Raw genomic sequence first — 15008 nt, forward strand, 5'->3', positions numbered from 1 at the left:
ATCCAATCACTGCTCAGATGATTGTTTGGGAGCAGACAGGTGCCGCCCACTGTACGTTCGGACCCTTGGAACTAAACTACTGCTTTCCCTTGTCACACGTCCCTCATCCAAAGACGGAAATTTCAGCAATTGCACCAGGGACTAAATGATACGTTGGGAATTGGTTGACTTCGTTTATTGACATAAAACAACTATTTGACATACAAATACAATACATTTATACATATTGTATAAAAACGGAAATAACAAACCAAATCCATAAATAATAAATAAATTCCCCAAAATCCTATTCCTAATATAAAAGTTAAAAAATATACACTAAGTATTAAACTATTTGATATATTTTGAATGAGCACTGGCACTTGAAGGTAGTATAAATGAGCATTCCTTGTTTACTGTTTTGAAGTTAAGTGGTACAAGTCTTTTTTTGACAATGTTATATCATATTTTACATTCTGGCACCGAATTAAAATTTCCGTCATTTATCTAATAGGGTAAATTGCCTCAATTACCTAAAAATTCAAGGCTTCACAAGCATGATTGTACCAGCTCCAATGTAAATTGTACTATTTAATACATATACTAGAGCTTACGAATTAAAAAGTACGATAACAGAACTGTAGTTCAGAAAATATATACAAACAATAACGACATCCATACAAACACAAAATAACACCATACATGAAATTATGAATCGTGTCAGAAGAATAAGTGATATCAATGTATAATTTCATTCATATCAGAGACTTACAGCGTCCAACAGACTATAAGGGTAAGTTGACGATGTATGTACATATATTTATTATACATTTGGACAATGTATAAAATTATACATTGGTATAATTTACATCTTTGTAATGGATTCATTCCATTGACAATACTTTTACCTGAGTACACAACCATTCACCGCCTGCTTTTTATTCTGAACCGATCCGATTATCCCAGAATAACGAACCGCCTGTAGCTAAACAGTGCTTGAGCAAAATTTAATTGGAACTATGATGTCACTTCCTGCATCCAGATGTTCCAGATTCTGAACAATGGTACAGACACACACACTTGCACAATAATTCCTCATACAAAAGTTGCCTCTCAAACTATTTTATGATAAAAAAGGTACATTCCCCTCCTCTTTTCCTGTGAACCAATCAGAGAGTGAGTTCCTCGATGTCGTCGTCGAATGAAGCGATGGCTCGGACCGCGGGCCGGCTCTCCGCCACGTGCAGCGTGCCCTGGAAGGCGCCCGGCGCCGCCGCCTCGGGGCCGAACAGCTTCTCCCGCCGCGGGCGCGACTCGCTAGCGAGCGCCGCCATCCTATTGGATGAGCTAGAGATCTGGGCGGGGGGCGTGGCCAGCGTTCCGAACAGCTGCTCCATCAGACTGACGGAGTTCCGACCCTCGCCGCTCCCCGCGCTCCTCTCCCTCTCCTTTTCTCCCTCTCTGGGCGGAGGCGGGGGTGAAGGGAAGCCGCCGGAGATGGAGCCGCGGGCGGGGGGGCGTCCGATGGTGGGAGCATAGCTGCCGAAGGTCAGGTCGTCCTGGTCCGACAGCTGGGGCCGAGGCAGCCCTCTGCGCCCCGCCCCCGCCACCGCCACCCCCTCCCCAACCTTCCTCCCCCCGTCCCCGCCCCCCTGAGTGGTGTGCGTCGCGCCCGCCGACTCCTCCAGTGCCGTGAAGCTGAAGATGGCTGCAGGGTTGAGGCTGTGGGGTGGGGGTGGCCCCGAGGCAGCATGGTGATGGTGGTGGTGTTGGTGTGGGACAGGGCGGGGGTCTCGGTCGGAGAACACAGGGTCCGGGGGTGAGGGCTCCTTCTGCAGGTCGATCTCCCTCAGCTTGGCCAGCAGATGGTCCTTCCTGCGTCGCTCCTCCTCGGCTTCCTCCTGGTTCCACCTGCTGCCCACCACCACCTCCTCCTCCTTCTCCACCACCACCTCCTCCTTCTCCACCTCCTCCCGGAGCAGGCCCCTCCGCTGCCTCTTGTCGTCCAGCTTGTGGGTGAGGGTGGCCGGCTCCCTCTTCTCCTCTTTCTCCCGGCCTGTTGAAGGAGCATGTTCTGATCAGGAAAAATATGTGCTCTCTTTAGAGAGCTGGAAAAAATAGGCCCATGAGTGCAAGGGCATGGACCTGTGGCGCCCCCATGTGGTGTATCCAAATTTTTGCTTTTATTTTGTGAAAAATGGTTTTACCTTCTTCTGATCTTTTTGGCTTCAGCTCTAGGCCATTCGAAAACAATTTCTGCGGCCGTTTCTCCTCCTTCTCCCTCCCTCTGCCCTTTGCCATCTCTCTCTCCTGATGGTCTTCATCCCTCCTCTCCCGGCTTCCCTCCTGCCCCCTGCGGTCGTTGTGGAGCTCCTGTACAGGGGGAGGGAGGAAGAGGTAGGTGAGAGAGTAGGTGGGGGGGGGGGGGGGGATCTCCATATTGTAGCATTTGGACGTCAAGAGTTGTAAGGGTAAAAGGTTTTGAATCTTTTTTCTTCTACCTTGAACGACAGGTTATCGAGCGTGCGATTGGCGTACTCGTTGCCGTCGGCGATGGCTGCAGGGGGAGGCGTGGGGAATCCGGGGCTTGGGGGCCTTTCTTCTGTCTGCACTGCCTTGGTGATGCTGGGTGCTGGCCGGGAGGGGGGGGGGAGGGAATGTCGTCATTCAGAGGGGGCTGAGTTTCACAAATCAGACTTTCGGATTTCACTTTCTTTTGCTTTATATTTGTTTGGCGACAAATCATGTTGCAGGGATCTGTACGGTCATAGTTGGTGAACGGACACTTGGTAATCCGTAAAAAGGGTCTGTAAAGGATTCAAATCAATGTAGACTGGCCAATGTAGAAATACACATTCAAATCATCGGGAGTTTATGTTCAGTACAATATACATCTAGGTGCAACTCTGCCCCTTGCAGTCCTGGTTTCCGGCCCAGTTCTCTGTGCAGTCTCCCCTCAGTTCTAGGACTGCTGGATCGGGGATTGAGTAAATGTAGCCAATACATGTGTAACATACAACACGAATACGCGCAAAAACCGACAGCCACAGACACTGGAGCCGTACCTCTGCTCTTCGCTCCGAGATCCGTGTCTTTTCGAGCAGAGGGCTTCATCACACGGTTGGCGTAGATGTTCATCGTGTCCAGCTCCCTCTCCTTCTCCTGAAGACAGAGACACAACAGTGCATCAGTGTCCTCTGAGCATGCTGCCATGCTTGATCCATGTTCAGTATTGTTCAAGTGTGCTGGGATTCTCCTTTACAAGACGTACTGTTCCTTTGGTGTGTGTGTGTGTGTGTGTGTGTGTGTGTGTGTGTGTGTGTGTGTGTGTGTGTGTGTGTGTGTGTGTGTGTGTGTGTGTGTGTGTGTGTGTGTGTGTGTGTGTGTGTGTGTGTGTGTGTGTGTGTGTGTGTGTGTGTACCTTTAGCTTAGCGCTCAGCCTCACCAGCTCCTCCTGCAGCGTCCTCATTTCCTCCTGAACGCCGACAACCTTTTTCCTCTCGGCGGCCAGCTGCCGTTGGTAACTGCTGTTGCTCAGCTCCAAGCCGCGTTGCAGCTCCTGCAAGGTCACTCATAAGTCAAGACCTGTGGACCCCGAGCATGAAGCGATGTCCTCGAACGCAGTGGTTACATCTAGAGTTATTGTTAGTCCCTCATTAATGAAAGCGTCCGGAACCCAGTGACGCTGCCTAACTTTTTGTCTTTTTCGTGCGATGTGCTTGGTCGGAAAAAAAAAAGATTTTTTTTGAGTGATCGGACTGGCTGAAATGTTTTATTTTATTTCTAGCAATCTGATTGGTCGGAAAAACTAAAATCTTCCTAGCGACCTGTTCTGATAAATGTAGACACGTCATAGATCCGGACCACCTTGATCCTGCGCTGGGCCTCCTGACCCAGGCCCTTCTCCTGCTCCAGCTGGCGGCTGAGCTCCTCGCGGGGCCCCAGCTCCTGCTTCTCCGCCAGCCTCCGGAGCCGCGCCTCCGCTGCCTGGCTCCTCTGCAGGCGCTCCTCGGCGTCCTTCAGCCGGCGTTCCGACGCCCGCTCCCGCTCCTGGGCGCGCCGCAGCCGCTCGCGCAGCGACGTGGTCTCGTTGCTGTGGCGCGTCAACAGCTGCGAGATCTCGCTCTCCGTGTCGTCGTAGCGATGCAGCGCCTTCTCCTGGCGCACCTGGAGCTGAGGGGACACAGGGAGGGTGGGGGCGGTTGTAACGGGGTCCTGACGTTATGGATGGACCTGCCCCCCCCCTCCCCCCCCCCCACGCTGTGCCTTCATCATATCCTCTGGAGAAGCTGGCCTCAAATTTGCTAAATTATCTCGATCCATTTCGAAATACTATCAGAAAGTGACATGAATAGTGGGAGAGCTTAGCACCCGTCCATCCAACCTTACGTGGACGATAAACATCAAAATACACATTCCATAGGGACCTTGGGGCGGCAGTTGCTCAGGAGGCAGTTGGCTGGTAACCACAAGTGTCGAGGTGACCCAGAGCAAGGCCCCTCACCCTAACTGCCCCCGACGAGCTGGCAGTCACCTGGCATGGCTGACACCGCCGTCGGTGTGTGAATGTGTGCATGAATGGGTGAATGTCAGGCAATATTGTAAAGCGCCTTGGCTAAAAGCGCTATATAAACGCAGTCCATTTACCATCCATTTACCTTAACGGAATGGCTCTTGCTGTGCACGTTTACCCTGCTGGTACGCGGTGTGGTTGACGTGTGGTCGCGTTAGCGTTAGCGTTACCTGCCGCAGCACGCGGTTCTCCTTCTGCAACTCGTCCATGCGTAGCTGCAGCTCGGTGAGCGCGTTGCGCAGCTCGTTGATCTTCAGCAGCCGCGCCGACAGCATGCGCTTGGTGACCAGGTCTAGGTCCTTGGGGGCCGCGGGCTCCTTGCTCTGCAGGGAGCGCCCTCCGCCGCCGCCGCCACCGCCTCGGTGCAGCGGTCGGGACAGGGAAGGGGGGCCACCGTGGCGCTGGGGGCGTGTCACTCCCCGCCGGACCCCTCCTCCTCCTGGAAAGGAGTAGGGGGTGGTGTCAGGGAAATTATTTGAATGCGAATCCTTTGCAGTGGACTTATTAAGCGAAAGCTTTTCATCCAAACCAAGTGACATAAAGTACATTTCAGGCTAGGCATTTTTTTTAAGTTCCCGTATCTTCCAGCTGGGACTTAGCCGCAAGATTATTCTGCACCCATTTTACATTTTATAGAAAGTTTTCCGAAAGTATTCCTCGGCGTGCAAGTAATAGCCTTTTCTGCATTTACATATACTTTATTTGTATTTGAAAGGAGCAACGCCGCCATCTAATGGGAGGGTACAAGAACTACAACAACACACTTCCCCCACCTGTCTTGCGGAAAGGACTGGCCTGCAGAGCCCCATTGGTCCGAGGCCCTCGCGGCGAGGTGCGCGACGGCGTGCGCGACCGCGAGTACGGCGAGAGCGAGCGCCCCGAAGAGCGAGACTCGTAGTCGTCTGAATATAACGAACTACCAGCGCTGCCCCGCCTCTCTCCGTCCGACGCCACGTCCCGGTCGGGATCAGGCACCCAGATCCGGGTCTTGGACCTGTCCTGGCTGCGGTCCCGGACGCTGGAGCCGTGCTTGGGAGTGGGCCCCGTGGACGCTGGGGAATCTTTTCCTTTGCTCCGGATGGACAGACAGCCCGGGTCGGAGTTCCGGTTGTCGTCATGGTCCCCGCTGTTGGTTTCCAACTCCATAGGGTCACTTGTCATGAGCTCACTGTGTTGACGGGAGGCCAAAGGAAGAAGGGTTTCCAAAGTATGAAGTAGGAATTAGTCATTTGTCTCCTCAGTGTCAGTGTCAAAAACTAAATCTAGCCCAAGAACCAGTTGAATAAAATAGGGAATCATAAAAGGCACTCAAGTCTAAATATATTATGCACCGAGCCCTTACAATCATCACATTTTTATCAATCAAATTGAATGAAAAAATGTAAGGCCTTACAACAAAAACACAATCTCCTAATTATCAGTTCAGCAACCAGGCCAATAAGCCACAACACATTCACAATGGTGAATGTTCTAAATAAGACAGCGTGAGGGGTCACACCCCGGTCACTCAAACAACGCTGCTCCTCTAGCTGTGACATAAGTGGCAACCTCCCACAATTATGTTTTCTTGCTGACAAAGGAAACCTATCCGCTACAATGGAACAACAAAACAGTAGCCTGTAGGAATATGTATCCATGTAATTATCTTTCAAATAAGAAGGCTGTTGTGAGCTGTGTAGTCTTTTTTTTTTTTCAAGAGATACTTAACCCTATTAACTGTTTTGGTCACGTAATCAACCACGGACAAAGGAAAAGCACTTGATATCATGGTGTCCATGACAACAGGGACAAACACAGACACCACCGCCCCTTATGGTGGGTCAGATACATGTGCATAATAGTAAACTGGATTTTGAATGTACAGCCAGATCACCCTCCATAATAGTTGGAAAAATACTAGTTAATCAAAGAATACATACTTCTGCCTCACACACACACAAACGAAATGTATCGGCCATGTGAAACATGAGAGATGCTAAAGAAAGCAAGTTACTGACACCTGCCCTCCTAACGCTTACATGCTGAATCTGCAAAGATTCAGCATGCAAAGATCTCTTCGACAATGTGAACACATGCAATCAGCAATCATTTCAGGAGAAATGGGAGAAACTATGAAATAATAGCTTCATCGGATTGTGTAGTTATTTCTTAACTTACAGTCAAACAGCCCCTATCCTCTTAGAAGTCATCATCCTCATATTTTAGTCGTGCCAACTATTGAGCTCATAACGTCCAATCGTATGCACGACGACCAATGTCTGGTAACAAAAGAAAGACAAAGAAAATAAACAAATTCGTAAAATGTCAGCATCTGGCGGCTAGTGTACTTATCTACTTGTTGGGGTCTTATCCTTTCGTGACTGCAGGGGACTGAAGTGGAACATTTAGTAATATCCGTCATCTACATCCAAGTCAAGTGTGTCTGAGTTCAGCCAAATACACACTCTGGGAATAATGCCTAGGACACCACGTATTCAGTAATTCGTATATTTCAGAGATGGCAGGCGATTGCAACCATAGCGGAGTTATCTTGGTGGTAATTTAATCTACCAGTTACAAAACAAGGCGTGTGGCTACTTAGCCAACTAGCTGAGATTAAGGCTAGCTAGTTCACTGACATGCTAGCAGTGCAACAGGCGGTCACTGTTGGACTCGTGTTGAAGTTATCATGCTGTGGAGCTAGTGTGTCTGTATGCCATCCGCTCGTACAAAACGTGTTTCCTCGGCTTTCCAGTAGCAATATATATGCGTGAACTAAATACCTGCGTTATCATTGGGAGTTTTGAGTTGAATTAGCCGAGATAGCTAAATGGCTAATATCGCTCGGTATACACCTTAAATCGTGCCAGTAAATAACCACAACACCACCTAAAACAACCAATTAGACAGAAACTACTATATTGCCGCAAAAAAAACACCAAACCACCGGAATTTACCTCGTAATTTGGAGAAATAATCGTTAGATTGGTGTTTGTTCGCTCCAAATCATCTGCTCCTGACAGTCCCATCGCCGACGCTGCACCATGGCAACCATGGAATTGACTATAGGAGGAGCAGTTCCTCTTCCTCCCACGGGTCGCACTGTGGTGCAGTTTAATTTAGTTTAAATGTAAATACACTATACATTTCGTTATAGTAGTACTACGGATATTAAAAACGATTTCCACGACTAATGAAACGAGAATTGATCGACGAGGATTCGATGCTTCTCAGTAAACAACCTTTCCCAATCACACATACGCTGGCTCAATCACAGGTGCAGCTTACTGATAGGCCTACAGCCCGTCCCTCGCTGTCTGTGTGATGGTACAGTCGCGTCTAGAGATCGTGACGATAGAAGCCAGCTGGGGGAGCGTGAGAGCTCGGAAACGCACCGAGCGTTATTATGGCAAACTGTGAGCTTGGAGACGCGCGCTGTTTCCCCCGTCTACCCAGTGTCTGGGTCGATTCGAGTCTAAAGCAAAGTCGTCTTTTACTTTATATCTAATTTTTAAGGCTAAGTACTGTGAAGGGGTCGACACAGTAGTGTATTGGCTATTTATCATCGTTTTTCGCTCTGATAGTTCAACGAAGATTAAAATGGTCATCAAGGTCTACGTTGCCTCCTCAACCGGATCTGTAGTGGTGAGTCGTGTAGCATGATTTAGGATATGATATCAGTTCCATTTGATTCGTTTAGCCTATAAGCCCCGTTTCTTAATTATTTTTTTTAAGATGGTTTTGTCAGCACAGATCAGTTATGAATGCCTAACGTGCTGCTCAGCGATCAGTGGAAAAAACTTTTCTTGCCTACTAAATTTTAACATTCACACATTGTCTATATTCGAGAGGAACGCAATCCGCATGTATATTTGCTGCCATACTGACTGACTGAAATATAAGCCTACATATGGAGTCTACATATTTAATATGTAGGCTCTATTTGTGTTGGGTTGTTTAATTAAGTTCAGGAGTCCCGATTTGCCAAATGATTTCCATTTATCGCCTCTCTCGTTCAACCTATTTGGTTATTCTGCCCTCCACATTTCCTACTTTGGTTATTCTGAACTCCACCTGGATTATCTTTCTTTCGCTTTTCAACCTGTGGGTTGCTATTCTAGCAGATATACAATAACACACACGGGCGCACGTGCACGCGCACACAAGGATCATCATTTGTCTCTTTATTTATTCTTTTAATTAAACACATTAAAAGCATTTCTGACTAATTCTTAAAGACTTGGATAAAGACTTGACGTTGTGAACATTTGAACCCCTCACACTAAAAGAAAGACAGGCTTGTACGCCTTTCAGTTGGGCCTATTTGGGTCAGTTGGCTGATGTGAATTTCATTCTCTCTAAATTCCTTTGAATTGTAATGGAACAAAAGAGCGAGGAGGTGATATATTCAACGCATACATGTCATCCACTATTGTGCTTCGGCATGTGATGCAGCAGGGGCTAAAACGAGATCAACTAATTAAGAAAGAGATGGAGATATTGTGGATAGTTGCGGCATTCATACGTCCGAACACGACATGGAAAGCTCACACTAATTAGACAGGAGGTAACAAATGGAGTGGGAAAGACAAATGAAGGAAGAGGTGGATTAAGGGAGACATCATATAAGGGACAGCAATGGAAGGACAGCAGGGAAGATAAAGACGCTAGAAAATAAGTTTAAAATAACAGATTTGTCTTCGGCTGGTAATGATCTGGTTGGTGAATAAATCCACAAGGGAGACCCATGTCAGTAATTACTCCTTTATCTAGTGGATTATTGTAAGTGGATTCATGTCTGAGCATGAACGTTTACTCTGAAGGGAAACTAGGTTTCGGCTATAATATCTAAAGTATAATCTTCCACGACTTGCATTATTTCTCATGTAAAAACATGTATTGCCAAAAAAACTGTCCATCCTCCACAAAAGGAAATAACTAACACGGTTTTACAAGACAAAGACGGTAAGTATCCCTGCTGGTCTCCCAATTAAGGCATTTTTTTTATCAGGCTGTATATGAACTATGAACAAAGAATATTCAGAGACAATGGAAGCCTGACACAGTTTCCAAGAGTCTTATTTGGGCGTTTGGTGTCTGTAAATTACTATCCAGCACAGACAATAGCTGAATTGTAATCACACACACACACACACACACACACACACACACACACACACACACACACACACACACACACACACACACACACACACACACACACACACACACACACACACACACACACACACACTTAGTGAGTATTTTTATTCACAGTTCACCTCTCTATCAGACCACATTAATCCAGCCGTCATCCAATTTTTCCTTTTCTTTCCTTATTACTCTTCCCAACCTCTTCCCGTTCTCATCCCTCCCAGGTGAAGAAGCACCAGCAGGACGTGGTCAGTTTCCTGGAAGCAAATCGCCTGAGTTTCCAGGAAGTAGACATCACCATGGGGGAGGAGGAGAGGCTGTGGATGTGCCGCAACATCCCCCAGGACAAGCACCCAGAGGTGGGCAAGCCGCTGACGCCGCAGATCTTCAATGGAGATCGCTACTGTGGGGTAAGGATAGTCCAGTTTTTTTTTTTGGGTGAGATTTCCCAGCCCAAAAGGTCTTGGTCCGAGCCCCAAAAGGTCAGACGGCAGTCGGTGAACAGTGCTCGTCATTTTGAGTTTGAGTTGGCTCACGTGCACCGCAATCCCTGTTTCCATGTTTGTACACGGTCATAATCCAGATCTAGTGCCATAATCCAGTCGAGTGATGTCGCAGATAATCTCATCTGGCAGCTTGCACTCTCTCTCTATCTCTCTCCCTTTCCCCCTCTCTCTCTCTCTCTCTCTCTCTCTCTCTCTCTCTCTCTCTCTCTCTCTCTCTCTCTCTCTCTCTTTAGTGTAGTCTCTCTCTCTCTCTCTCTCTCTCTCTCTCTCTCTCTCTCTCTCTCTCTCTCTAGTGCAGTCTCTCTCTCTCTCTCTCTCTCTCTAGTGTAGTCTCTCTCTCTCTCTCTCTCTCTCTCTCTCTCTCTCTCTCTCTCTCTCTCTCTCTCTCTCTCTCTCTCTCTCTCTCATCAAAGCTAATCCTATATCACTCCCAGGGGACTGCTGGAAGAGCAGCCATACACAGAATGTCACCATTCTTACAGCACAGCTGAGAAGGGCGAGTCTATTGGGAACAGCTAACCGAGCCATCCCTCTCAACAGTGATGCCACAGGTGCGAGTGGTTTAGCACTGGCCGTCTGTAGTAGAGAGATATAAGGCAGGGGGCGTGGCTCTCGGGAGCCAATTGAAACACAGTTGAATTAGCGACAGATGTCAATCACAAATCAAATGTCTTCTTTTCAGGGCAAGAGACCACACAAAAAGACTAGTGTTAAAGAATAACCAAACAACGATTGTAGATGTGTTTTTATGACTCCCTCCGTAAATTATGCTGGGTCCACACTACAGGATTGTTAGAAAGATTTTGTGAACGATTTACCCCTTCTGAAAGTAAAAGCCTCTGTTCTCTCGATGACACCACTGGGAGAAGGGTCTAAAGTGAACAAGGAGGGCGGTGGCACTGCCCCCAGAATAAAGGTGGGGTCAGAGGGTTCTGTCCCCATCCAAACCAGCCACAGCTCCGCAAGGTTGTTTGTAGGCAGATGTTACATAATACAGTGCATCTCCGTTATGTGTTCCCCCAACAGGACCATGAAGACTTCTTCCAGTCCAAGGAGAACAACGGCGTATTTGCCTTCCTGGGTTGCTCTAGTTCCCAAGCCTTAGAGAAAGTAAGGGAAAGTAAACACTGCAATGGAAAACACACACACACAAACACACGGATCAACACTTACATACATGCATGCACACACACAGACACACACGAAGACAGACAAACATTCATGCAGAAACATACACGCACAGATAGCCGCTTCGCTCGCTGACATAAATGGTTCAGACACAACCCCCCCCCCCCCCCCCCCCCCCCTCCCCTGCCTCTCATTTCTCTGAGGACACTACTAGAACAGCAACAACAGCCTCAACATGAACTCCAGTTTGCTGACATTCTAAACCATTAGCAAACACTGGCTGAGTGGAGGACTGGTTGCAGCTCAGTCAAGCTCTATGTCACTCTGCATTGATGGAATAAGGTTTATGGTCTTACATTGCAAAAAAACAAATGATGCGATTTGTTTCGTTTCACACACATTCCTTAAAGATTTACAATTAAATTTTAAACCGTGGTAAGTATTTTTATTTATCTAATGGTCGATGGCACCAATCCAAATATACACATATTAAAACCAAAATGTATAACTTAGCGTCACGTATCTTTCTCCGAGGGACATAACACTTCCAAAGATGGCGTTCAGAGTGTTTCTTTCAGGAATCTAGCATTATTGAGGCCACGCTTATGAGGCAAGGGTTTGGTAATTGATTGTCATTGGATTTCCCCCTCGGTCACATGATATCGTTCTTACATTTGATTGGATGATCCAATTTGAGATATGATTAAGCACAGAACAACAGGATGTCTGTTTTTCCACTCTTGCAGAAACTGTTTATCTGCTGAAATGCCTTCCCTGTTTGTTTTGAATAGTGCTTCTAAGAATTATTTGCATTATTATTATTGTTTATTTTTTAATGTGTCCATATTGGTCCATGTTGGTATGGTGGTCTTAATTCAGGACTGTAACTACCATTTGGTATACATCTATGCCTCTCAACCTTATCTCTGTGATTCTTCCATCCGTTTGTGTTTGTTATATCGGATTTTATTATTTATCATGTTGTTTCCCATGCCAAGCACATTGCACTGAATAGTGTTCCACAAAGAGAAGCTTTATATCAATCTGTAACGGGGGGGGGGGGGGGGGTAGGCAGAACCCAAGTGCACAGACAGACGACAGTTGTAGGACAGTTTCAAGGATTTATTCTGGTACAGGATCGGGCAGGCAGAGAGCAGACAGTAAAGTCACCTACAGGTAGGCAGGGATTCGTCAGCAGGCGAGGAGTCGGCAACGGGAGGGCAGAAGAGCAGATCGGGAGTCGGGAACTGGAGAGCAGACAGACCGACAGGGACCCGACGTCGGGCGGGAGGTCAAGCTGGCGAAGGGTTGATAACAGGAAGTCAGGCAGGTGGATCAGGAGACGGGGACAGAGGAGCGGACAGACCGACAGGGACTGGACGGCAGGCAGGAGGTCAGACAGGCGAGGGTTCGTTAACAGGCAGAGTGGAGTAGACGAAGTCAATTGGGTTAATTAGGGGAGATCAGGATGGCAGGCAGGTGAATGGGAAAACCAGGGGCGGACCATGACACAATCACGTTTGACTGAATGACGAAATGTAAAACAATCAAAAAAATGTGATTCATTGATTGATGATCTTCCAGGATTCAGAGTCCTAGAGTGCGCTCCCACGACAGCAGCGGTGCGTGCCTCTCTGCTGTCGGTGAAGAAGAGGAGGTAGCCGAGGGTTTGCCACCGCTCCCTGTCCCACATCACTTCCTCCTCCCAGATCTACTCTACTGCGAGGGCCAATCGTTTTGTGAGAACATCGGCTGTTGGCCAAGTGATACACACACACATTTGCCCGGACAGACAGCCCCCCCCTTGCCCTACTAGAAGTTTGTTTGTGGGTGCTCAGAAACCCTTCCAGGAACCGCTGTCCCACCACTGCAAGGAGGAACTATTGTACATGTGGACAACCGTTTTGCACTCACGTTTTGTTGTTTTGCTTAACAACACCAACTGGCATGCAACATTGGTGTGTAAGATAGAATATCGTTATAAAGCTATTTGCTAAGCTTATTGTTGTGCAATGGCCTTGAGATCAAGGGCATGATTGCTTTCTGTGTTGGTCGTGCGTGTGTGTTTCTGTGTGCATGTGGACAGCGAGTAAGTCCTTGGAAAAAGCTCTGTGTTGTTGTCAACATTCAAGATGTGGTTCATGAGGTTACGACGTTGTGTGCATAGCATCGACAGAGGAGATGACTGTCGATGCAATTAAAAATCAAAGCTTATTATTTTCAACAAAGTTGGCGGGAACAGTGCTATACACTTCTCAGTCAAAACGATTTTAATTCATCAATATTTTATAGAGAGTTAATCAATTAATGAATCAAACTTACAATGTTTCTTAATTGAACTCTGTAAAACGCAATCTGTGCAATTTCAGTTCTTTTTTTAACCCAGTGTGTTCACGCCATTGGTGTGTTCCCGTTTGTCTCTCAACCCCTTGCGCTCCTATGCCCTTTATACTCGTTCCCACCCTTAGGTTCTGCCTGCCTATTAAATTATCACGGGTAGACGGTCAGATGAGTGCTAAGGTTTACACAAAGGCCTGCACATACTCAGTGTTGTGAGCGCCATCTTGTGATTGCACTGCCAAAATGGCCAACCATGGCACTCCCATTTAGGTTATTCCTATTAATTGAATATGTAATTTTGTATAATAACTAATTGCTAATTTATATTAAGTATCCAGTAAGTGCTGGGTAGTATTATGTAAAAGTGCAAAGTGGTTAGATGTCTGATTGTGGTTGTCTGTTTGAATTAAACTTTGCCTTGAATCATTTATGTGTCCTTAGTAGTATCTCATGGCAATATTGATGGGTTTGTAAACAGTCTCATACATTGTCCTAATATAAGTACTATTGGTTCAACTGCTAAGGACAGTTTGACAAAGGATACATGAGTAAGAAGAAGGTAAATTAGGAAATATAAATCATATTATTTTCAGTGTCATTAACCTTAGTGTTCTGTGAGACTACTTGAGGCTCTGCATAGTCTCCCCCCTTATCCCTTACTCTCCTAAAAACACACCGCTGACACTTAAAAATATTACTCATGTAGCAGCTTATCCTAGCTATTTTAGTTGTATACAGGGAATTGGTTAATCTAGTAATTGCAAGTGCTTGGCAATTCTATGAACATCCTTACTGTACAGACAGAGATAAAAGCGTCTGCTAAATGCCCTAAATGTAAATCTACTTTAGGGAACTAGTAAGGATCATTAAGCATAATCCCATGTCATAATTACACAAAAAAAGATGATCCATTTTGAGTGATTAAATTAACCAGTTTTGCATTTTGACTTTCAGACTTTTCATATAACTTTATTTATCACAGGGTTTCATCACAGTTACAGGCCTACTAACACTGTACAAATATTGATTCCACTTGTTTATTTAATTTAGAAAATATGTAATTGATGTTCTTCTAGAATGAACATAGAACATATTACTTAATTGATATTCACCAGAGCTAGAGAGATGCTTATATGTATAGATATATTATTGATAATGCTAACCCTTGGTTTTAGGATTTTAGTATACGTAGGTTTTACAAAAATACTTGGACTTTTCTGAAATGCATACGTAAAAATGTGTTTTATATCAAGAGTATTTGTTGCTGTTAGTGATGCTTTTGATGCACCTTGAGGAAATAGTTGCTCTACACGTATCTAGCAACGTTGACATGATGGTATTTTTGGTTC

At 46.3% G+C, this 15008-nt stretch overlaps 2 protein-coding genes across 2 annotated transcripts; one reads left to right on the plus strand and one right to left on the minus strand.

The window, feature by feature from the left end:
* Positions 1 to 57: 57 nt before the first annotated feature.
* On the minus strand, positions 58 to 7482 carry lca5 (lebercilin LCA5). Its single transcript, XM_056581922.1, has 10 exons — positions 6710 to 7482; positions 5326 to 5720; positions 4723 to 4991; positions 3847 to 4152; positions 3401 to 3538; positions 3045 to 3141; positions 2481 to 2611; positions 2187 to 2352; positions 1608 to 2035; positions 58 to 1577 (listed from the first exon to the last, which is right to left on the minus strand). Exons 2-10 carry the CDS (start codon positions 5711 to 5713, stop codon positions 1149 to 1151), a joined length of 2352 nt encoding a protein of 783 aa, XP_056437897.1. The 5' UTR covers positions 5714 to 5720; positions 6710 to 7482; the 3' UTR covers positions 58 to 1148.
* A 309-nt stretch (positions 7483 to 7791) lies between these two features.
* On the plus strand, positions 7792 to 13284 carry sh3bgrl2 (SH3 domain binding glutamate-rich protein like 2). The gene is made up of 4 exons (XM_056581757.1): positions 7792 to 8176; positions 9910 to 10095; positions 11218 to 11301; positions 12904 to 13284. Exons 1-4 carry the CDS (start codon positions 8132 to 8134, stop codon positions 12916 to 12918), a joined length of 330 nt encoding a protein of 109 aa, XP_056437732.1. The 5' UTR covers positions 7792 to 8131; the 3' UTR covers positions 12919 to 13284.
* The last annotated feature ends 1724 nt before the right edge of the window (positions 13285 to 15008 follow it).

This window comes from Gadus chalcogrammus, chromosome 21 (assembly GCF_026213295.1).
Source record: "Gadus chalcogrammus isolate NIFS_2021 chromosome 21, NIFS_Gcha_1.0, whole genome shotgun sequence".
Taxonomy (NCBI): domain Eukaryota; kingdom Metazoa; phylum Chordata; class Actinopteri; order Gadiformes; family Gadidae; genus Gadus; species Gadus chalcogrammus.